The sequence below is a fragment of the Cucumis sativus genome, chromosome 7 (assembly GCF_000004075.3).
Source record: "Cucumis sativus cultivar 9930 chromosome 7, Cucumber_9930_V3, whole genome shotgun sequence".
NCBI classification, from domain to species: domain Eukaryota; kingdom Viridiplantae; phylum Streptophyta; class Magnoliopsida; order Cucurbitales; family Cucurbitaceae; genus Cucumis; species Cucumis sativus.
Window position 1 is genome coordinate 10,899,319 of NC_026661.2, and position 23,459 is coordinate 10,922,777.

The 23,459-nt window shown below is 34.2% G+C and overlaps 1 protein-coding gene, 1 long non-coding RNA gene and 2 other non-coding genes across 5 annotated transcripts; all 4 read right to left on the minus strand.

Moving 5' to 3' along the window:
- Nucleotides 1-375: 375 nt before the first annotated feature.
- LOC116405331 lies at nt 376-460 on the minus strand. The gene has a single exon (XR_004218534.1). It is a non-coding gene; the product is annotated as a small nucleolar RNA Z159/U59 (small nucleolar RNA).
- Nucleotides 461-696: 236 nt separating this feature from the next.
- Nucleotides 697-782, minus strand: LOC116405329. Its single transcript, XR_004218532.1, has one exon. It is a non-coding gene; the product is annotated as a small nucleolar RNA Z159/U59 (small nucleolar RNA).
- Nucleotides 783-3,173: 2,391 nt separating this feature from the next.
- Nucleotides 3,174-13,321, minus strand: LOC101205806 (protein POLLEN DEFECTIVE IN GUIDANCE 1). Of its 2 annotated transcripts, none has more exons than XM_011660695.2 (11): nt 12,327-13,321; nt 9,117-9,253; nt 8,666-8,769; nt 7,915-8,003; nt 7,128-7,201; nt 6,396-6,546; nt 6,147-6,314; nt 5,851-5,948; nt 5,635-5,757; nt 5,441-5,509; nt 3,174-3,809 (listed from the first exon to the last, which is right to left on the minus strand). In XM_011660695.2, the coding sequence occupies exons 1-11, from the start codon at nt 13,015-13,017 to the stop codon at nt 3,603-3,605; spliced, it is 1,911 nt and encodes a 636-aa protein (XP_011658997.1). In that variant the 5' UTR covers nt 13,018-13,321; the 3' UTR covers nt 3,174-3,602. The 2 variants fall into 2 exon arrangements, with proteins under 2 accessions (XP_011658997.1, XP_004139799.1); XM_004139751.3 differs by having other exon boundaries at nt 9,117-9,268; nt 12,327-13,320.
- Nucleotides 13,322-19,596: 6,275 nt separating this feature from the next.
- Nucleotides 19,597-22,504, minus strand: LOC116405225. Its single transcript, XR_004218387.1, has 4 exons — nt 22,186-22,504; nt 20,326-20,399; nt 19,882-19,998; nt 19,597-19,783 (listed from the first exon to the last, which is right to left on the minus strand). It is a non-coding gene; the product is annotated as an uncharacterized LOC116405225 (long non-coding RNA).
- Nucleotides 22,505-23,459: the final 955 nt, after the last annotated feature.

Genomic DNA, 23,459 nt, shown 5'->3' on the forward strand with positions numbered 1-23,459 from the left:
CTTTGCCGTCCTCCTTCCTTTTCAGAGAGCTCTGTCCGTATACATTGTATCATTGCAGATTCTAATTAGTTCGATCGCAATGGTAAAATGTGAGTTGCTTACTTGGCACTAATGGCACCAATGGCACGGCAACAAATCTTTAACCAAGATAAGAGCAATTTGAATTCTTTCATCAAGTGGTCGATGGGTCAAACTGTAATGTTATTGATACAAATGTTTTGATGGACCTTCCTCATAAGAAGCAGAAAAGTGAAAAATCTCTCACAATTAAGGAAAAATATGATTCAAATGAAGTTGTGAATAGCGAGGCAGACATTGTAGAAAAAAGATGTGAAAATTTAAACAATCTTCACGAGAGAATATGAAAACAATATTAACCCTTCAGTTCAGGTCTCCAATGATTTTCAGCATTCATAGCCTCAGGAGAACGAAAGTTATTGTGTTCATCATCATCAGGGTCAATCTATTAGATTTTAACATATTCAAAAAAAGAAAACAAAACAAAGAACAGGAGAGAGATCTTCGAAAGTTAAAAAAATAAGATTGAAAGAGAAAATCATAAACTTAACACTGACATTAATTTTTTTAAAAAAAAAAAGGTAAGGCAACTAAAAGTTATCAAAATCAAGACAGATGGACCCTAATAAATCAACCAAAAGTTACCAAAATCAATAACTTTTCTTTTTAACAGTTACAGCCTCTTCAGTTCAGGTCTCCAAATTGTTTCCGCATGGAGAATCTCGGAAGAACGAAAGTTAAATATTTTGATCATCCTTAGAGGCAGAGTAACAAAATGACGGAAGAGTACAAATTCAAATCCAAAATTCATCATCAAACTGAAGAACAGTGAGAAATTGAAGACAACAGAAACCCACAATCATGGATTACAATAAACGAAAAGATGAATTAAAACAGATAGAAATCAGATAACATCTCCAACAATGAAATATGTAGCACAGAGGCAGAAGCCCGTGCAACAGATCTGAGACTTCTGGCTTTGAAGTGGAAGATCCAAGGGGAATTTATAGAGGCAAAGTATAGTAACGCAATATTGTGGAGCCGCAAAAACCCTAGCGCCCGAATTGGGGTTTTATTGGAAGGAAGGAAGGAAGGAAGCAAGCCCACCATTATCCGGTGGGCTCTTAATGAGCCTCACTCTCGCAGTTGGCCCAAATTTATTTGACAAAGAAAAAAAGAAGAAAATTTCACAAATTTTCTAAGACCTAAATTATATTTATTTTCTTAATTAGTTTTTAGAATATTTTATTACTAATTATATATAATTTTTAAAATTAAAATTAAATTATTTTCTTATTTGTATTATACTCAATTTATTTAAAATGATAACTTTCTTATTTGGCCTATTAATGATAATCTTTCTCACCATGTCTATCACGAGTTCAATTGTTCACCTTCCTCAACTCACCATGCACTGCCAAAGCACCATAATGTAAATAGTTAGCATAGAAAATATATCGTTCATATGTTATACTGATTATACCGCATGATTAAGCTGTCCAATAAGATAAATTAAATGCTTAAATTCCCTATATTCAACCGTGGATTTACCAAGAAACCTCTCTTTGCTTACACTTGGACAATAGAAAGGAAAACTTGCACGATAACGCACATCTTTAGCGATTTAGCAACACATGAATATGAGTGCATCTTTTAACGCATAACTCTATTTAGTCACTTAACTGTCACTCAATTAGAGCCCATCATGTTAAATCTACGATCATATTCCACATTTAAATTTGAATACACACGCGAACAAGCAAATATACAACATCAGAGAGCGATCTAAATTAAGTGTTAAAAAATAGAGGAAATATTGTATCATAGTTTAAGCGGACATTGTTCAACTATATGGACCAAAGAAAAGCTCTAAATTCAATTTCAAGAAATAACAAACATATTAAGTAACCAAGTTCCCAACTTAAAGGTTGTGTCCACCCTAAATCGACATTGAGAAACACCAAGAAATTTAAGTCATTAAGGTTTTGTCTGATAACAATTTTAATTTTAATCACATAGTTTTTCAATCTCTATGCTCATTTGCATGCAATATTTTAATTACGGTTTTCACCTTGGTTAGAGAAACACTAAAAGTTATCGGTCAATACTATTATTTTTCCCTTCTTCAAAGCTATTAATTTTCAGCTTTCAACATATAGGTTTCATGTTCTTTTCTTTGATGTTCTCAAGTTTAGCCGACAGAAATTTCAGGTTCTTTTAAGTTATAATTTGAGATATAATTTCACTCTCAGTACAACTTAGTATGATCAGAAATCCCAAGTTTTTATCCAAAAACACCATAAAACAAGTCAAATCCAACTACAATCATCAAGTATAATAATAATAAAAAAAAACAAGGAAAACATATCATGTTTTCAGTATTCTCTATAGTACTAGAAGAGATTTGAATATAAAACAACTCAAATTCATAAAGTTAACAAGACCCAAAATACAACTTAAGAAGGCAAAAGAAACAAACCCCAAATCCAAGACCAAATCCTAGTACCAATCCCTAAAACGTTGAAAACAAATTCAAATATTCACCCAAATCCCAAATCCCAAATTCCAAAAATACTGATAATTGATAATTGGAAGAATAAGAAGGAAAAAAAGTGGAATATATATCTAACAACAATGTCTAAATGACCCATTGATGATTGGAAAGTTCAAAAGGACAATTAAAAATCATTAAAAAGCACAAATTAAAGATGTACAAAAGGACCCTAAAGCCAGAAATAGAGAATGGGCAACAGAAAATGACGAGGGGCAGATAACGATGAAGAACCCAACAAAAGGGAAAGAGAGTTTACCGAAGAAGAAGGCAAAAACTCAACCACAAGTGCTTCAACAGAGAACGTTGAGAGCTTCAATGGAGAACGACGATGGAGCAACAGAGACAGAGCGATAACAAATGATAATAAATCAATATGGTTTGGTCTGGTTTTTTACCCTCATAATTTTATATTATAACTTTGCCAAATTAATTGTTAAGGCTCAGCTTAAAAAGTTCGAAAATGTAGACTCATCATATCAATGCAAAATTTCTCATCAGCTCTCCAAGTGTACTTTGTACAAATATTCTAATATCAAATATATTATTCAATCACCAAATTTTCAAAATTTATAATTTTTCTCCTAACCAATAGGGGAAAGCATATGTGAAGATCTTTTCTACTATTTTTATTATTGTTATTATTTAATAATACAATTTCTTTGTGTGAACCATATCGTGTGTAACTCATGATTGCTAATTCCTAAAGCCAAAACCTCTATAAAGATGGTGGTAAATAGCAAAGTTAGATTGGAAAGTTCATTTTTCTTTTCTCCTTTGTATTCACATTTTGCATTTCAATACTAAAAAATATAATGGCAACCCAAAAACCTGTGGCAAAAAGGCCTCTCTCTTTACAGCCTCGTTGACGAACGAAAGAAGGTAAGTTACAGAACGGGGCAAGTTTGCAGCTTTGACCCACAGCATGAGCAAGGTCAGTTGTCCTCTCGGCATTGCATGTCATGGCGACCACTTGAAGCAGCAATGTCATTTGATCATAATGTTGTGCCACGCTTAATACACATCCTTCTGATTAGTCAGTGTGTAGATGATGCTTCTTCTTTTGGCATCGGTCGATATACCAAGTTGCATATTTCTGCAGACTTAAGCCAACCAAAATCTTGAGGCTCACGAGCATCACATAGGTCACACCCAAGAGGAGTGGAACCGAGACAAACCTCCATGGGAGGGGATTGAAAGGAAGAAGGGCAGCATAAACCGGAGTCAGCACACGAATGACCTACATTGAATTTACAACAATACTTCTTACATCAATTTTTATATAATATTTTTAACTTAACTACCAAAAATGTTCACTAATCCGCAAGTAAAGTTATATTTTGGGTATTCAGAAGGTCTTATTGGATAAATGTTGCCGAATATTTAGTTCACACAAAATAGCAGCAAGGATGCATTCAAAAAACTAAACTGAAGCTACAAAAATATCATAATCTGCAGGAAAAGATCCCTTTTGAACAATTCAAGAGATCTGTTGCTTAAATGTTCTTGAATCTGTAAATTGTATATAGTGGTGTCAAACATTTGGGTTGGCAACCCGAATAACCCGAATTTAGTTTCCAACCCAACCCAACCAAACCCGTAAAATATGAGTTGGGTTGGGTTGAATCTTATTTATTTATTTATTTATTTTACCGTTTCTACTTTCTAATGGCGGTAAAGATCAAAATAGTGAGAAGAGAGTGAAGGAATGCGGCACAAATGATACTCCATGTGTGAAGGCGAAGGAGAAGAGGAAGACCTAAATTTTAAAGTTTTATTTTATTAAATAAATAATATATATATATTATATTAATTCAGGTTGGGTTTGGTTGAGCTGGATTTTTCAACCCTCCAACCCGAGACCCAATCAAATTAAAAAAAATCCAGCTTTTTTAACCCTAACCCATATAATATGGGTTGGGTAGTCTGGATGTCGGGTTCAACCCATATTCTTACACCCCAATTTTAAATCTAAATACGGGGAGTTGGCCCACCGACTTCTAAGTTGATTTTTAAACAACTCAATTTCAATGGTGTTAGTAAACACCGTTGAAGTTTGCACATTTATCTAGTTATTCAACCTTTCCCCTCTTTATTTTGCACATTTATGAAAGATCTCCATCTTACAACTTTACCCAAAATACCTTAATAACTCCAACATATTAACTCCAAACTTCATAACTCAACCCACACCCCCTTAATGTGGTGCATATCATGGGCAAGAGACTCCTTTCTCAGAACAGATTTAAGGTCCATAGAAGCATATTTCCTACACTAATGATCAAGGTTTGTCTAAGGGAATTAGATTAAGTTCATAATTGGAGGCTTCTACTTTATTACGGTGTCTTTTTTTAACTCCTCGCCACCTAGCGTTCTTTTTTTGGACCTCTCTGGTGCGAAAGGAAGGGACGAATCTTCAATGCTAAGCACTCATCAAGCATATTTCCTACACTAATGATCAAGGTTTGTCTAAGGGAATTAGATTAAGTTCATAATTGGAGGCTTCTACTTTATTACGGTGTCTTTTTTTAACTCCTCGCCACCTAGCGTTCTTTTTTTGGACCTCTCTGGTGCGAAAGGAAGGGACGAATCTTCAATGCTAAGCACTCATCTTTTGACACTTTTAGGGATTAGGTTTTATTTAATGCCCTCTTCTCATGTAAATATACTCACCTTATCAAATATAATATAACCTTTCTTCTTTAATTTACAATTGGAGTTGATTTTAGTAATCCGCCATTGGTGGTCATTTCATTCTTCAATGAATTTCTTGTTTCTTTTCTTCAAAGACAGACTTTTTAATCATCAATGAAGAAGTAATTTTTCCATTTAGAGAAAGATATCTATAAATTAGAAAACAAGCATCCATACCACACATGCTGGCGCAACGGGAATAAATGTCAAATTTTTCTTTGCATCTTCACCTTGCATATTTAGAGCCTAAGGATGGATGCAACAACAATTATTAGAAAAAAGGGTTAGAATCAGATTGTGCATATAGAAGATAAAATTGACAGATTCATTAACGAATAAAGGAAAAAAAGCAAAATGAGAAAGTCATGAACCTGTTTGCAAAGATCTTCAAGAAACTCTGAGTATGCAATAGGCTTTATGTCGTTAAATTTCGCTAAGAATGAGTGCTTAATGATATCGATGAGCATTTCACAGATGAAAACCATGAGAGCGTTCTACAGCCATCAAATAAAAATTATTAGAAAAGAAATTCTACATATTAATTTTCGTAACAAAATGTTTCAAGTAAAGATGTCGAGAGAACTTACATAGAGAAAATTCCCAAACCAAGGACCCTCCGCCTCCAAAATGTTTTGAGCCAAAACAAACAAGAGAAATGCCAAAATGTGGAATCTTTCGATTGAATCTATCAAAATCAACAGCATCAATAGTGCAGGTTATATTTAGGATGCTAGTGTTATGTTTCAATTCTCCTTCAAAGTTTTATTACTTAAAAATCTTAATTGGTAGGATTTGGTTGAAGGTTTAGATTATTTTGGTTGACTAGTGCTCATTTTCTTTTAAAACTCCTGATTGTCATTGTGCAACAAAGAAGCTGACATACCAAAATAAACCAAATTGTGGATATTTCCTTTGCTATAACGCTTAAACACATTGCTTTTGATCTCTGCAAAGTTGTTAGACACCAGCAAAGCAAGCAAGGCGTTGTTATGGGCCACAATACAGGTTGACAAGGTAATTGCCTGAGCTAATAATATAAAAGAATGAATAAGTACGAATAGTCAAGGAGCCAAAGGAGAACCACAATATCTATAACAATGAGAAGGATTCCATTATTCAAAGAGAAGGATATTTGAAGCAGCCACAGCTAAAACTTGATCAGAAATGAATCTTCCGATCCAGAAGCCCATATTCTCAGGTGGACAATTTGCAAGTCCCTCTGCCGAATTAAATAAAGTTTGCAACACATCTCCACCAAAACTTTGAAAAAGTTTATCAAATATCTGAAACAGGGAACAAGGATTAAAAATATTACTATTCTTAAACAATGAACTTTTATATTAATCAATAGTGTACAGAAGCACCATACTACAGGAAATCATCCCAGAGATACAAAGTAATAGAATTTTGACAAATATAGATCAAATTGCAAAAGAATTCAACCTTTTTGCTCAATCATCAAACTAAAACTACAAGTATACTAATTCGATGGTGTACAATCTATAAAAAACTCTTGTAACTAGCCTCCTTATCATTCTTTTAACAAGTATACTAATTCCCTCACCCCTTTTGTACAAAAGTGGTAAGGGAATCCGAACCAGACCTTTTGGTTACTAAAACATCTATAACCTCCTTATAAATTGTGTGTGATTGGGAGGCTCTTACTGGGAGAGATTCTCTCCACCCCGTCTTTCTAATGTTCTTTGCATATTGTGAAATATAGTTGTTTTTCATCAAACATCTATCTCTTAATATTGAGAACATAAAGAAAAAAGTTCCATAAAAATAAAGATCAATGCATTTAAAATCTATCAATTTGAACACAAGATTAGGAGTTGGATTATTCTACACCTGATTGACTAACCTCGAGTACATTGTAAACAACATATAGTTTAATTGTTCCTTGACCACGAATCATGTGATAAATTAAGCTGATATCTGAAAAAGGTTTACAATATAAAATAAATATTAGATTCTTTCTCATTAAAATAAATATTAGCAAATTCTTCACAGTTGCGGAACAAAGTTATACCCATCTAGCTCATAGACACAATTTCTTGCAAAGAAACAATGTGGTGCACTACTATCACATGCCAAAAATGGATGCTGAAGAGATTCTCAGATGTACTAACATCTTAGAAGGAGAAAAAAACCCTATGAATTTCTATGGCAAACATACAGAAAAAGGGAGATAATGAGCAAAGGAGGTTCTCGGTCCCATCAAAAACAAAGATAAAAGGAAGAAGTTCAAAGAGGCTTCACACTGAAACACAAGGCTTCTGTTTGGAGTGTTGGCAACAACAAATTTCAGCCAAGTTATGAACGGATCAAATATAATTTTCTTTTGAAATAAAAATTGCAATAAACTAAAAATTGGGATTAGCATACATGATGTAACTGCAAGTAACACTTTATAAACACAACACAATTGATAAACTTTGGAAGCACTCAAGAGCATTAAATGTATTCAATCTAAAAGTATATTTAATCAAATGTGCCTCTAATTTTTATGTCTGAAATTGTTCCATATTAGTGTCCCAATCTACATAACACTGATTTTTCGAAATGACACTGTGCACTGTGTTTATTTTGCACTTCCTCAGATGTGCCACTAGTCAAAGAAAACTAGAATCTGAAGACATATGCCTTACCTGTCCATTCTAAGAGAGCAACACCGCATGCCATTATTAAAAAACAACCAAAATCAGATAACTCTGCTGAAGAAGGTCTTTCAAACTTCCTGTTATGAAAGTGACTACGTTAACTTTTTAAACAGCATTAATTACCTTAAGATAAAAGAAATTCTACAGGCAGGGAGCTAATCAAAGTATCTTGTTCGAGAACATGATGCATATACAAGTGAGAGATATCAAGCAAAAGCTCAGCAGGGTCACAAATTATAGGCTTCAAACATCTTCAACATTATTTCAGAACAGATTAAACAAGTAATAGAGCACAACAAATACCTTTTTCACACACCAAAAAGCAATCAACATGTAAACTTTTTGAAGTTAAAATCAATACACAAAGTGAAATGAAAGGTGTGATCTTTCTCTAAATATTAGCATGAATTGTTTACTCGCTCACTACCAAGAGTAGGCTTTCTAGGTACACAGAGCCAAAACTTCTAATGGTATGAACATGATTATAGTAGGAACACAATAAGATAGGACCTCCTCCACCCTGCTCCTGCCATCTATTATGAAAGAAGAATTGCTTTTGAGCAAGAATCAGTCTTTGGTCATCCAAATATCTTATAACAAACTTAATCATTGTTATCTACCAGTGCATAGTTGCACTTAAGGCAAGATTCCTGAATGACTTGACTTTTCAAAGGCACATGCAGAATCTGCAGTTTCATATCAACTTCATCAAGAAAGGATGTTGAGGCCGATAACTAACCTTGTAACAACAAGCCTCCAAAGAGTTATCATAATCCGTGTTGGCATAACGGTTAACAATGAAAGAAATGAATCAAGGCAGACAAAGAAGCCGACATCTATGAGCTGCAACAAGTTCAAATTTAGGAATAACCATTGGGAACATAACTGTTCAAACTGAAAACTCTTGCCCTCAAACCCCCGGCCCTACACCCTTAAAGAAATGGATAGGGATAATTTTTTCCTTTTAAAGATATGAGTAAGCTTAAATTTATTTATCAACAGGGTATAAACCAACTCACAGTTACAAAACAGCACAATATTGACAATACTTGTCGCGGACATAACTGTCAAGTAATTGGTTTGATCAAAATCATAAAAGAAGCAAGTCCCAATAGAACTAAGACCACACTCATATACTAAAAAGTTTGCAGCTCTCTAATTGGTAATTATGAAAGGAGAACCAAGGCTACCAATTCACATCTCCAAGGTAAGCGGAAGATAGTATCATAAACTCTTTCTCGTTCTTTCTCATTGCCAAAAGTGGTAGTGATCCGTAATGAATTTCCACTAAACATTTCCTCCATGTAGCATTTGAATGGTGACTTATCTGCAGAAAACATATCTGGAGCAAAGGATTAGTAATAAGAAGAGAGCAATAGATGATATAAATTGGGCAACATTGGAACTAGTTAGAATCTGCTTGGATCTACTTTAACCCCCATTTACTTTATGTGAAAAAGAATAAGAGAGAACGAGATGAAAATCAATAATAACAATAATAATCAATTGTGAAATGAGTATAAAATTTCTTATATTTTATTTATTATAATTTTGCCAAAGTTCATTTTTTGGTCCCTTAGGGAGCGTTTGGGCGAAGAGTGACTTATAATAGTATGAGGATTATAATAGTCTGCGTTTGGGCTGCAGACTATTATCTCAGCTTTTATCGACGTTGCTTCCTTTTGTGGTGGCTGCTATTGGAATTTCCCCTTTGGCTTGGTCTTCTACTTTTACTTGGTAAATATTGAGAGTTTAGTGAGAGAGGGGGTGTGAGGAAGAGGAGAGAGGAGGGTGAGAACAAGTATTATCATAATACTTGGGCCAAAAATGGAGTGGGCCATCTAATCCTACGGACAAATGGCCCCCTAACTTTTTCAAGTTCATTTGGTCACTAAGTCTTAAAATTTTAAAATTTCAACCGTCTTTTCATAAATAGGTCTTAATGGTCCTAATAGCTATCAATATTTTCCTGTTTCACGCAGTAATAAAAGAACTGACAAGAGGTTTTTTAACCAAATTTCATATTTTTATTGCTTGTCTGGCCAAAAATTACAAATCAACTAAATTGAACACAAAATTGTTGAGAGCATACCTCATCTAGTTATGGAATCGTTTCTTCAATCAAGAAGTCAAAGGTTCAAATTCTCACCCCATGTTACACTAAAAAATACTAAACTATAAATAAAAAAAGATATTAATCAAATAAAATATTAAACACCACAAGTGCAACCCAAATAAGACCACAACCCTAGAGATAATAAAAGAGAAATTTCAACAGTTACTTCCATGGGCATTTAATAAACTTTAGGGGAGTGTTGGGGCAAGAAGCGGAATAGTGAGCTTTAAGGAGTTATAAAGTCTAGGAAGTTGTGAACTTCTAGAACACACAAGATAAGGAGTTGACAGTTAAAATTCATGTTTTTTATTAGTGAGACCCACAAACTCCTTCGGCTAAAGAGGGGTGAATTTCACAACTCCTACTTCTAAACTCTTGGCTAAACACACCCCTAGAAAATTGATACTTGACTACCACCTGTTCAAGCAAATCATTCATTCCTCATATGCACTGCATTTTTAATAGCAATTTATCCAAACGGAAGCATCTTTTTGGATGAAAACCACACTTTCATTGAGAAAAGAAAAAAGATGAAAGTATGGTCTTCTTGATTGTCACCAAATTCCGTACCAATCATTATAGAAGCATTTTTTTCTAAATGAAGTGAACTACTTTTATTGAGAAAAAAATGAAAGAACATAAAGGCATACAAAAAACAAGCCTACAAAAACCCAAGAGAAAAATAGGGTCCAATTAAGTATAATGTTCCTTACATAAGCTGGCTAGACACTCACAAATATTAAAAATATATATAATAATAAGTACAATATTGCTTAAAGAGTAATTACAAAGGGTCTTCCAAACTGAAGTACAAAGAGAAACATGAAATGTCACCGAGAACCAAACTTCACTAGGTTCCCTCTCCACACCTCTAAACACTTTGTTGTTCCTCTCCCCTAAAGAACCCACAACAAAACACACACGCCACGCAAAAAACCACAAGAAATGGACTGTCTCTGAAAGGCGGATGGAGGAGCAATTCCCCCAACCATCAAATACACAAGATCAAATGCCTCAAATAAACAATCCTAAACAGACTTCGCAAACTGACAGCTTTAGAGAATGTGATCCAGGTCTTTCTTTGCCTTCCAACAAAAAATACAACAAAATGAACCCATTAACAAGGACATCCTTCTTGAAAGCTTATCCAAATTGACCAATCATTATAGAAGCACAACCAAATCATCACAATGGAGTCTTCCCACCCATTTTTTTAATATTATCTTCGTACAAAAGAACACCCCTATGTCATCTTATCCACATCAACAAAGGATGAGCATTGATCAGACCAACTAATTGATGAGTTTGCATAGAAATGCCAGATGAATTGCTATGGAAGCTCCTAATCATCCCAACTCCACTTTCACAAGAACTCGTAACTCTCCTCTCCACATTGTTTCCTAGGACAAATACCCTCACAAAACACCCTCCTTTGAGTGAAAGTTCTTTGTGCCCAACAGTTTCCATTCTCCACTTCTCCTTATCTACAGGCTTTTAAGTTCTATGGAGGCTGGTACTAAATCCAACAACATATCATCCAACTAAACAACTATTACAGGAGAATACAAACAACAGATAATCTTAACCTTCCTTCTCAACTACTCTCTTATACACAAGGAAATTTCTTTTGCATCAAATCTACCGTGAACAGTGAACACCTTCTGCACCATACCATACAATACTTAATACTGACTTCCTTATTTAGTATAGTCTGATATTGTTAAGAAATATGGAAAAAGGAAAAAGGAAAAAGGAAAAAGGGACTGGCTATCTTGGTTCTACTAATGTAAAAATGAATGACTGGCATGCTCATTTAAACAACATACATATGAATTGGAAGGGATACGCTCTCCCTCTTCCAGGAAATTATATCATACCAAAATGAATTGGCACTGAATCTCCAATTTGCAATAATTTGTACATGATACTATTTGGTAAGCTCTGGCCTACAGAGTTAGAAAAGATTCAGATGTACACCATAATGGAAGGGAACGGTCAGAATTATTTTCTAAAACAATTTTCTGTTTTTGCAAAGCATGAAACACAAGCAGAGTAACTTTTGGTTGATTTAGTTTAAATGCGAACGTGAGACTCTCCACTGTCATCCTCTCTGTTGATGGAAAATTTGTTCCATAACGAAAAGACCAAAATTTGCAGTCAAATATGTTCCCATATCGAAAGTAAATCAAACTACTCCAACAATAGACCACGTCCTGACTATCTCAAGGGAAAGTGGTAAGAGAATTCAACAAAAAACCATAATTAATAAGGAAAGTTCACTTACAATTAGGGTCCTCAGCCATGAGCCGTTTCCAGTCCAACGACCCTGCGGTCTCCAATCTTGGCACCACATTTCCATTCGGCTCACTTTTTTGTTTCACTACAGAGTTTGCTTCCACGCAAGTTTCCACATTCTTATCATCGCCAAACCTTGATGATGCATCATCTCCATTCACAGTCCTTTGCCTCAACTCACCGAAGCTAAACCGATCATTGCGAAGATTTTGACAATCCACCTCTGATCCTTGCGTCAAAATCGATATGCTCCCTCTACTCTCATCGGGAACAGTCAACTCCTGATAAAACACAGTCCCAGTAGAACAGCTACGGTAATTCAGTTCAAATTCCAATCGATTCGTACAAGTACCATCTCTATTCACGGAGTGTCGCCCCAAGTCTTCGGGCTTGTCGACGACGGAATTAGAGATCATGCATTTTTCAGCGATCGGGTCCTCAGGAATAGAGCAATTTGAAGGTGCCGTTGTGGTCGCCGCCGCCTTGTTCTTCTTCGAACCCCGATGCCGCCTCTTTCTTCGATTGGGCTTCTCAATCGAATGTTGCGCCCCGGAATCTTCGATCCCATTTGAAACTGGATCGGAGTTTGATCCTAAAATTAAGGATCTGTCTTCTTCAGAGGAACCGCTTCCACGAAGCACATCGAAAGACAGCTTTCTACCGCCGGATCTCAACTCCATGACTGATCAATAAAATCGAGAATCAAGGTGTAATTCTAGACTTGTTTCACGCATCCCTGTGAGGAAGTGTGATTGTTTTGATCATGTAAATGGATACCGGGATTAGAAATCTAGGAAATGGAATCCAGAACAAGGACGAAACTTCGATTCGAATTCAAGAATCATCAAAGGAGACCTAAAGGGCGACACGGACTAATCAATTTCAGCCAATGGAGAACGATGGACAACATTCTCCAGCCCAATTGAATTGAAGATGTAATTACAAGAAAAAATATGATCCTCAACCAGAAACGGAAATTGCCCAAAATAACCTCATAAGTTTTCACGTTATATAAAGGAAAATTTTGAGAAGAAAAGAAGCACACTTTTTGGTTTTAGGTTAATAACTTGTAATTTTAGTTTTTTCGGTTAATTTCGATCGATCTTAGTTGAAACCGACATCGAGATTGTGTGTTTTTGTTTTTAAAATCCAAAATAAAGGATATCTCCAAATGACCAAAATGCCCTTGGAAGCTAAACTCCAACCCTTGTGCTCATTTCAACTAAGACTAAATGAGTTTGCTCCCAAAATCAAAGACATTTCTCGGATTTTTGCTCCCCAAAATTTCAAGAAGTCATCCTTGAACTAAAGTTTCTTAAGGTGAATTACTTTGAATGGTTCCATAGTTTAGAGTTGGATTTTAGGTTATGCTTATTGTGTTTTCTGTGAAATCTAAGGCGAATGGAAAACTTGTAGTTGGTTTTCTATTGTTGTTGAATGTAGAACTAAATTTTAAGTTAATGCAGGTGAGTTTCGTTCGATGAATCTCAACAATTTCATCAATCTAGACTTGTGTAGATCAGGAATCTTGGTCGAGATCGATGAAATTGCCTTAAGATTCGTTGAAGGAGTCCTGAAATTTGTTGTGTTTTGCATGCATTTTGTGAGGGTAATTTCAAGGACGATTTTGCTCGAGATTGGGTTGAGATACATCACAAAATGTATGTAAAACTCTTATCTCATGGCATCCAGGTGCAATGTTGTCTGAGTTCAACTGACAATTCATATTGTTCTCGGTTGAGATTGTCTCGAGTTTTAGAATAGGTTACTAATTGTGCTTTGTTAAATGTGTTTTCTGTTTTACAGATGCCTCTTGTCACCAAGATCAACTCTAAAGACTTCTTCTTAGCTAACTTGACATGTTGTTCGCACTTAGCGAATACCATGTGAAACATAAAAAGTAAGCTAACACCTAAGCAAATACACATGTTTAGGAAAACCCTATTCGATCATTTCCTAAATGTTAAGTTGGTGTTTAATGAACCTCCTTTCAACTACATCCTATTGAGAGAGGTAGATGATGAATGAGACGACTTAATCAATTTTAAATTACTTGGTCAAAAGTTCTCCTTTTTGGGCGGAAGGATTTTCTTATCATCACGAAATTGAGGTTTAGGCTGAGATGTCCTATTCAGTTTGATGAGGAAAAAGCCTTGAGGTTAAGGCGGTTGTACCTAGGTGATAGGTTCAATATGAATGGGTTGAAATTGGACAAAGAGTACCTAACCCTTAATTTTGAGAGTGACAAGGATGTTGTGAAGATGTCACTATTTTATTTCATCAAATTACTCATGATGGGGAGGGAGTGGAGGCAACACATGGACTAGACCATGTTAGGCCTTATAGGCGACTTGGAGAACATCGTGAGCTATGACTGGGGTGAGTTGATATGAGTCAAGACCCTGGGTAGCTTGAATGGGGCACTGAGGGGAAATGTTGTTTTGCATAAGAAGAAGTCCCCAGACTCCTATAGCCTATATGGCTTCCCCTTCCCCTTTGCTTTCAAGTTATTAACCCAATTCTATACTTATTATGTTTTTTTTATTTACAATAGTGATATGTTTTGTGCTTATTGTTCTTTTCTTAACATTGTTGTTGCATTTTTTAGGTTTGGGTGTATGAGATAATGTCATCCATAAGTGAGCGGGTGGCTAATAGGGCTTCACATGATGTGATACCACGCATCATGCAATGGAGTTGCACTTACTCACTTGGGTTAAAGGTGATTGAGTCACATGTCTTTGGGTCCCAAATGGGTTGTCTTGGTTTCTTTTGTTCTTCCACCTTCACTTTAGGGTTTAAGGTTTAATAACTAATAATTAATGGTTTATGTTTCAAATTCAGATATGTATGCAAGCAATTGAGCCAACACATGAAGAGCTTGCATACCTAGATACGGGTCTTGATATCCCTTCTACAGAAGGCTACAAAGATAACCTCGATGCTCCTCTTCGAGACGATGATGCTCCATCATTCAATCCTCATGCATAGCATCAATTTCCACTTTCCGCCCAACCTTACAAGGATAACCCAATGCCTTTGCTATGGACACTGGTGGCCCTTCAACATATACAGAGCTTGAGGCAAAAGCTAGTGCGAACCACTTTGACTCCAAACAGGACGACATTAAGTTCAAGTTGGATTGGATGCACTTCAGATTGGACAGCATAGAGTCCTCCTTTATGACCAACTTGGTCATAAAGGAGTTGTTTATGGCCTGTCTTAGTTGCAGTATGTTGTGTTTGCATTCTTTTTGTTTTCATTTTAATTAAGCAGTACATGAATGTTTAATTGATCGGTTCATGATCGTCTATATTTGACATAATTTTTATTTATTTTTAGAGTGTGTCTCATAATCCTTACTTAACATACAGAGACACCATCAATGGAAACGATCATGAGGAAAGAGGTGGTGAGGATAGAGCTATACACGAGGACCCCGACGTTGATGTGGTTGTTCAGCGGTAGATCCATCAGTAGACCCCAATGGAAACGACCATTAAGCTGGCAAAGATTCGATTGATCCAACAGTAGACCAATTAGTAGATTCGATTGAAGATGTCATGGTCCGGCCAATAGTCCACATGGATTGTAGTCTAGTTGAAGATGTTGTGTCAATTCTTCCAATTCTACCATATGATGAACAATAATTTATAGAACCTCATTTCAACATATAAACCCTCACCAAGAAAACCCTGATGGAACCGTCACTAAATAAGGACGGGGCGTTGGGGTTGATGCCCTAACTCTCGTAGTCTTGTAGTTTGTAATTGTATTAGACAAGCATTTTATTTATCTAATAAAATAAAGTGTTTTATTTTATTTGACACTTAGTTGCATTAGCTCATAAAACTAATAAACGAACATCCAAGGTTATCTTCTATAACCTAAACATGTATATTGAGACATACAAGTGGATCGTGTTTAAGTGATAACCTAAATTGTCTGTAGTAGATGGATAAGGGTGTCACTACGAATACAACATGCTTTGTAGTTGTTACCATTGTTCTAAAGTGCTACAAATGATTTGATCTTAATCATTCATGTCGAGATATTAGCGGGAAGTTATTCTATACAAAGAGTTTGTATAAGACCGAACCATGAAATGAATAGTCTCTCTTATTAACACTGTTTCTAGTTGAGACCACATTTCACCAGGATGACCATATGTGACTTGACCTGAATCCTGAGTGAATTGTGAACTCCTGCCTATAAAGGCAGTCATTTGATTTACATGGGTGAGAGTGGTCTATGTCGCCGACTCAATATACCTACCATTTTGGAGATTCATCTTATTAGAAAGTTGGGAACATAGCTACACAAGAGGGAATTCACTCATTCTCTATAGATAGAGTAAGTAAATAAATTGCTCTCTTAAAGGCTGATTCCATGGCTTGAACAATGTGGCGTTACACCCTATTTTGGCCCAAGAGGAGTTCAGTTATAATGGGACAATAACTTATTGTTCTTAGAGGAATCAATGGTACTTAAGGAGTTATATGTAACTACAAAGGAAAAAATGGTAATTTTTGGTCTAGATGTACTTACGAGCAATTTGTGAAGGGTCATTACAATATTGATTGGTTATATCTAATGGACACAAGAATATATCTACAGTAAGAAGAGTGCAACTGTTAGTCTTTAGTAGATTGACTGATAGTTAATGAATGAAGATTAATTTAATTAAAGAGTTTAATTGATTAATCTCATATCATTGAAACTTCAATATATAGGCTCATAAGGTCTCCTTGTTAGCTCAGTAAGAATAAATGAAAATCAAATTTATTTTGGTTTAATTTGAATTGTTCAAATTGATTAAAGGAAATAAATTGTATATGATACAATTTATGTAATGTATTTGATATATTATAATCTAAACTTTTTATGAGAGAAGTTAATATTTGAGTATGATTCAAATAATAATAATAATATGAATAAGATTCATAAATAAACTATATGTTAAATTAATATGGATTCGATTCATATTAAAACTATAAGTCATATGAGAGATCTAAACCATTGGTTTTATTATATATGATATAATATGGTTTAAATTTATTTTATGAAAGTGGGAGGAGAAGATTCTAAATGCTGGACGGTTCCTTCAACCATTGGACCAGAGGAGAAAGCTAAAAGCTGAGAAGGAAGGGGTTGAGGCTAAATATCTATTGTGAGTGAAAAAATGAATTATATATTTTGTTTGTGATTGATACATTGTTTTACAAGTATTATTGAAAGTGATAAATATGATTTATAAACATTTTCGATGATTGGTTACTCTTCTGAGAATGATCAAATATGTTTTATATATTGGGTTGCAGTGAGTGATATGATTCGTTTTATAAACACTTCTATATTTAAAAGCAAGTTATAAATATTCTTCAGTGAACGATTAAATGTTTTCTATGAATGAATATGAGTATTCTTCTGAAGATGATAAAACTCGATTTATAACGGTTGTAAATGGCAAATCAGTTTCAAGTATGATTTTTAAACTATTGTCCATGCTCCTCGTTTTGGAAAAGAGGCATTTTATAAAAATGATTTTGTGAGTATTCTTTTCTCTGTGATTGTGTTTATGAGATGCCTTACTAATATGTGCTAAGAGTAAGCAGTGCATCATTGCTTTCTTATTGTATTTGTATGGTTGTGGAATATGATATATTTGTAAGATGAGACGTTAGTTGAGTGTGACTCTGAGGTCTGAGAATGATTGAACTTGACGAGATGCTGGTGAAAATCTCAGGTAACTCACATGATATCGGTGAGAGTGAATTCTAGGTCTAGGTGAGAGGAGAATCTTAGGTCTCAGAATTGAGGTTGTTATGAAATGAATCTAGCGTATGACGTTGTAGCACCAGTTGTACAAAGCCTAAGCAAGATGATGATGAGGGGCTGGTTGAGTATAATTCCTAGGTTTGAGAATGATTGAATGTGGTGGGACACTGATTGAAATCCCAGGTAACTTGTGTGATACTAGTGAGTGTGAATCTTAGGTCTAGGCAAGGGGAGAATCCCAGATCTTAAGTTGAGCTTGTTGTGGAATGATTCCAGCGTATGACATTGTAGTGCTCGGTGTGTGATTGTTGAATTGTTGTGGATGATGCAATGTGTATTATTTATTGTGGTTTGACACAACGTACTTTATCTGTTGTGACTTGACATTATTAATTGTGTTTTCTATGCGTCTTTCCCAAAAGATTTTCTTAAAACTCGTCACTCACAAAGTCGATTTGGCTTATATTTTAAGTGTTCCCCACCTCAGGTTGTCCGGCGTCGAGGTCATGCAAAGGTTGGTTTTGAGGCGTAGTAGCCTAGTTAAAGAGGGAAGACAGAGTTACTCTATAGTCTTATATGACGTGCTAGTCATGACATCTCATCATACGTTTAAGGAGTCAATTGGTAAGGTTACCACTTCTTAACGCCTAAACCTCAGTTAAGCAGGAAAAAAAGAGAAAAAGAGTCGAAGAGAAAAGGAAAGGAAGCCCTGAAGATTGTCTTCTAACTTGAGGGTGTTGGGTGAACGAGGTAAAGAAGGAAATGAGATCTTCGTACCTCTAAGTTCCTCGCCTCAAGGAAGCAATTGAAGTGGCGAAGAAGGGAGAGGAAGATCTCGAAACATGTTACTACAAGAAAAATGGTTTATGACGACAGTTATTTTTTGTCGCGAAAAAATCTGTGACAGTTATTTACAGTCATAGTATCGCATGTCGTGGAAAGTCCTTCTATAACAGTTCCAAAAAACTGTCACGATATGTGTTTTCATGACAAAAAATAAATGTCATTAATTAGTATTTTATGACAACAAATAACTGTTACCATTTACACATTTATGACAGTTACAAAAATGTCACAAATTCTTATGTTATATGACATTTTTTACTGTCAAGAATATTTCAATCGTGACAGTTTTTTTGTAAAATTTAATTGTCATTGATTTGATATTGACGACAGTTAGGAAAATGTCACGAATTAATATATTACGACATTTTTTTCTTGTCATGGATAGATCAATGCGACAGTTTTTATAAAATTTAATTGTCATTGTTTCGATATTGACGACAGAAAAAAAAAGTTACGAATTTGTATTGTGATATTTTTTTCTTGTTATGTATTCCTCAATTCCTTTTTTTCTTGCCGCTTAACCATTACACTCATAACTTCAATAACAATAATACATCACACCCATATGAAAACAATAAGTCAACACTTTAATATATATATGCATAATGATACACTTTGTAGTATTCATACACCGATTGACTAATAACCATTTGTTTAGTTCAAATGTAGTTTCCATAGAAAAACAATATACATTGACATTGAAAGCAAGAAGTATAAAATCAATACATTGAAAGCAAGAGTTTGCTACCAACCATACAAAAGATGTTATATCAATCAATTGCTCCAAATTGGCTTCAATGCTCCAAATGAATTCTTCCAAACCTAGTAAGAAAACAAAACCTCATTTAGAGTATGATTCAAGAACATTACCTATAAGAAGGTTCTACTTAAAGCTATTTAAAGTGATTAAGGAACATTACCATTGATGTAAGATTGAAAAAAAATATATTGAGATTATAGAAGAATAACTAGACTGCCCAAACTTCTATGATAATATTTTCAGCCCCCGTCCCAACCCTTCATAAAAATGTGTAAAACTGCATAAAAATAAACAGAATGAGATGGTTAGTGAAACTTCCATATATCGTCTAATTAGCTATGCACTTCCTATTAAGCGATGAAACAAAATTGTAACTAGACATAAGAAATAAACAGAGTGCTTCTCATCTGCAGGTTGAACTGCAAGACTATCACTTCCATCCTTTTCCTTTAGGAGGATACAAGATAAAAAAAGAAAGCATAAACACTATTCTTATTGATGTATATCATAAAGCAAAATTATATGCATAAAAGAACCAGCCAAATTACTGAAGTTCGTAAATTTAAATGTATGAACAGATAAACGTATGAACAGATAAACTTACTTTTTCCATGTACCACTTCGCAAATCCACCGTATAAACTACGACATACAATGGGCTAAAGTAATTTCTACCAATCTGGACAACATATACGAAGGAAATAAAGTTAAGGCAATTTCCAATAATGAAAAATGTAATACCTATAAATAAAAGCACTAACACATAAGCACTAAGCACTAATACAAATGGAAAAGATAAATAATAAATCAAAACATTGCAAACAGAATTTTTTCTCCACAGTCATTGAATCACAAAGGTGAAAAAATGGATTAATAAATAGAAAAAAGGTAAAGATACGGAAGTGAAACTGCAATTATAAGCAAGTACATAAACACCTCCCCCTGTCTTGCAAGTTTAAAATAACTCCAAATGGGAGATATCCGAAAACCAGTTTACCATTAAAACCAGTTTACCATTATAAGCAAGTTGCAAACAATGATGAGAATCCAAAAAATGCTTGGGACCATCAACAGTAATGGAATAAGAGGTTTTCATTGTCATAGATCCAAAAAAGTTAGCTCAAAAGTGACACATACCAAAAGATTGACTTGAATATATCTTCCAAGGGTGTGGTAGTTCTTGGCGAGAAATCATTTTGAACAAAAACAATCAAATAAAGTAAAAAAGAGAGGAAAAATAATTCTTATCGATAATTAAATTTACAATCTAAGGACAACTATTAGTAACTAGAAACAAGTAAGCCCAAAACCAAAACTAAAAATTACATACAAAAACAAGCAAATTACCCGAAAGGAATTAAACTAAAAAAACTGAATATCAATAAGCTTTAGAAAGAACTCAAAAGGCAATATGCACCTTGGCTTTTCTCCCAAGAAACCCTTTTATTCTTAAAAAAACATCTGATTTCTTTCAAACCAAATACTCTAGACCACGTCAATTTAAAAAACGAACGAACAAAGAAACAAACAGAACTTTATCTGTAACAACTGAATTTATCCCTTCATGATGAACAAAAAATGGTTGAGCACTGATTCGAGAACAACATGCAAGTTCTTAAGGAATAACAAAAAAATGGAAAATGTAGACGTCACTTTCTTCTACTTTACAAGAAAAACTTTCTTCACCATGCATTATCTACCTAGTGTAACTTGGAACTATTCCATACACCAACAAATCTGCTTTAACATCATCTTGAGTTTTAAGTACTGCATTGTTACATCTCTTGCATGGACAAAATATATGATTTGATATTGTATGCATAAACTCAAAATCTAAAAAACTTCTAACTCCATTTTTGTATTCTTCCAATACTCGAGTTCTAATTGGCATCCAGCTTCTATCCCTGTTATCCAATAACACCTATAGAATAATTAGATAGATGATAGAATTTAGAAAGCACCTAAGACTTCAAACATCCAAGTTATATCCTTGTTGATGGATCTAGATAAATTTAACTATTTATGATGGCAACTCTAGGTTTGTCAACATAGGCCAATGGATCGAGATGGAGGGGCATTTTTGTATAAGCAAAGCTTAAACCTAATATAAATAATATTCACCACACCAAAATTATGATAGGATTAAACTCATGGTCTATGAAATAAATATGTTGCAAGTGGGTTAAGGAACACAATTAAGTATGATTGTATTAATAATTCTATTAAGTTTCTGCTTTCATTTCTTTGAATTTATGCTAATGGTTTGATTCTATGTTACTAGAGCATGGAGTCTGATAAACAAAATGATTAAGTATTGAATAGATACAATGTGGAAACAAAAACAGAAATAAGAAACCATCAAAATGACACAATTTAAGGAATCATAAACCCAACAAATAACCAACCCAAAAAATTAGTACATTTCAATAGATCAAATGCTAAAAGTAGCTTTATACTACTCTAACCTTCTTCAAATGCTATCAAGGAAAGAGCATGAGCAAGGAACAAAACAACTTCTTCGTTGATGCCCTAAACATAAGTTCCCTACAAATAAAATTAAATTTATATTTCATTATATCAGTAGAGAAAGAAAACCACCCAATCAACAAAAAGAAAAAAAAAACAATCAAAGCGTATAAATAAAAATCTCTACATCTCATGAGCTTAAGAAAAAGTATCAAGAAAATTATGAGCAGAAAATTAGAAGGAAATCAATATCAATGCAGCCCTAAACAACATCCCTGCAAAAGTTGAATGAAAGAAATTTTTGTTTAATACTTATTCTATTTTCTTGTTTCTAAATATGTTTAGTCAAAACTCAAAAATCACCATGATTTTTCTAGTAATTAAAGGGAGTTTCTCAAAACAAAGCTAGAAAAAGCAACAACTTCCATGTAAATTTGAAAGGGAGGGAGGAGATATTCTATTATCTAGTGAAAGCATAGGAATCAAGATATTCTACATACACGTGGTCAGTATAAATGGGTGTAAAAGGAGTATAACCCTCAAACTTAATTCTTTGTACTTCTTACTATCATTATATTATATTACATTATGAAAAAGTATTGGGTTTTACTTTTGTTCTTTGTGTTTCTTAACCTTACTTAAATTGATGGTTTATCAAAGCTTCCTATAAATCAAGATAAGTTCACTAGCAACATAAAGAGTTTATTTCTTGCACATAGTGAAAACGTTCATAACTTTTTTTAATCTTCAATCACTAGTAAATCAAGAGTAACCAAATTACAACAATTTAGTAATGAGTTAGATAACAAGTACTTGTGTTCAAGTTTATATATATATAGTTTGTTTATGCTATAACTATCATGCAATTACGATACATCTCCATAGCAACCATAAACAAAAGATCAATAGAAAAATCAAAAGTACTCATATTCACTTGGAAAATGCATAGACAAACAAAAAAACCCTACACATCATCAAAGTTTAAAATCTCATTTTTCATTCTTTTTTTCTCAAAGCTTCAGCTCATAGCCATGAAATCTCCCTTGGCCTTGATTTCCTAATTCGAACGAACAAAAATCAATTAAAAATCAACCAAATGCTTCATTGAGGCATTTCATCAAACACATTATAAACTATCAAAATGCTTCATCATATAGCCAACCATAAAGAAAAAATGTAGATTCACATTAGAAAAATGGTCGTAAACAACAATATTGTATAAGATGGTAGACAAAACAAACACATATTTCCTATAAAAGCAAAACTATGAGGG

Coding starts and splice junctions, on each gene's coding strand:
- LOC101205806 (XM_004139751.3), bottom strand. CDS start 13,017: ATGGAGTTGAGATCCGGCGGTAGAAAGCTGTCTTTCGATGTGCTTCGT. Junction 8,004..8,665: donor TGGAGGCTTGTTGTTACAAG/GTTAGTTATCGG, acceptor CTTTCATAACAG/GAAGTTTGAAAGACCTTCTT. Junction 5,510..5,634: donor TTGAAGATCTTTGCAAACAG/GTTCATGACTTT, acceptor ATCCATCCTTAG/GCTCTAAATATGCAAGGTGA.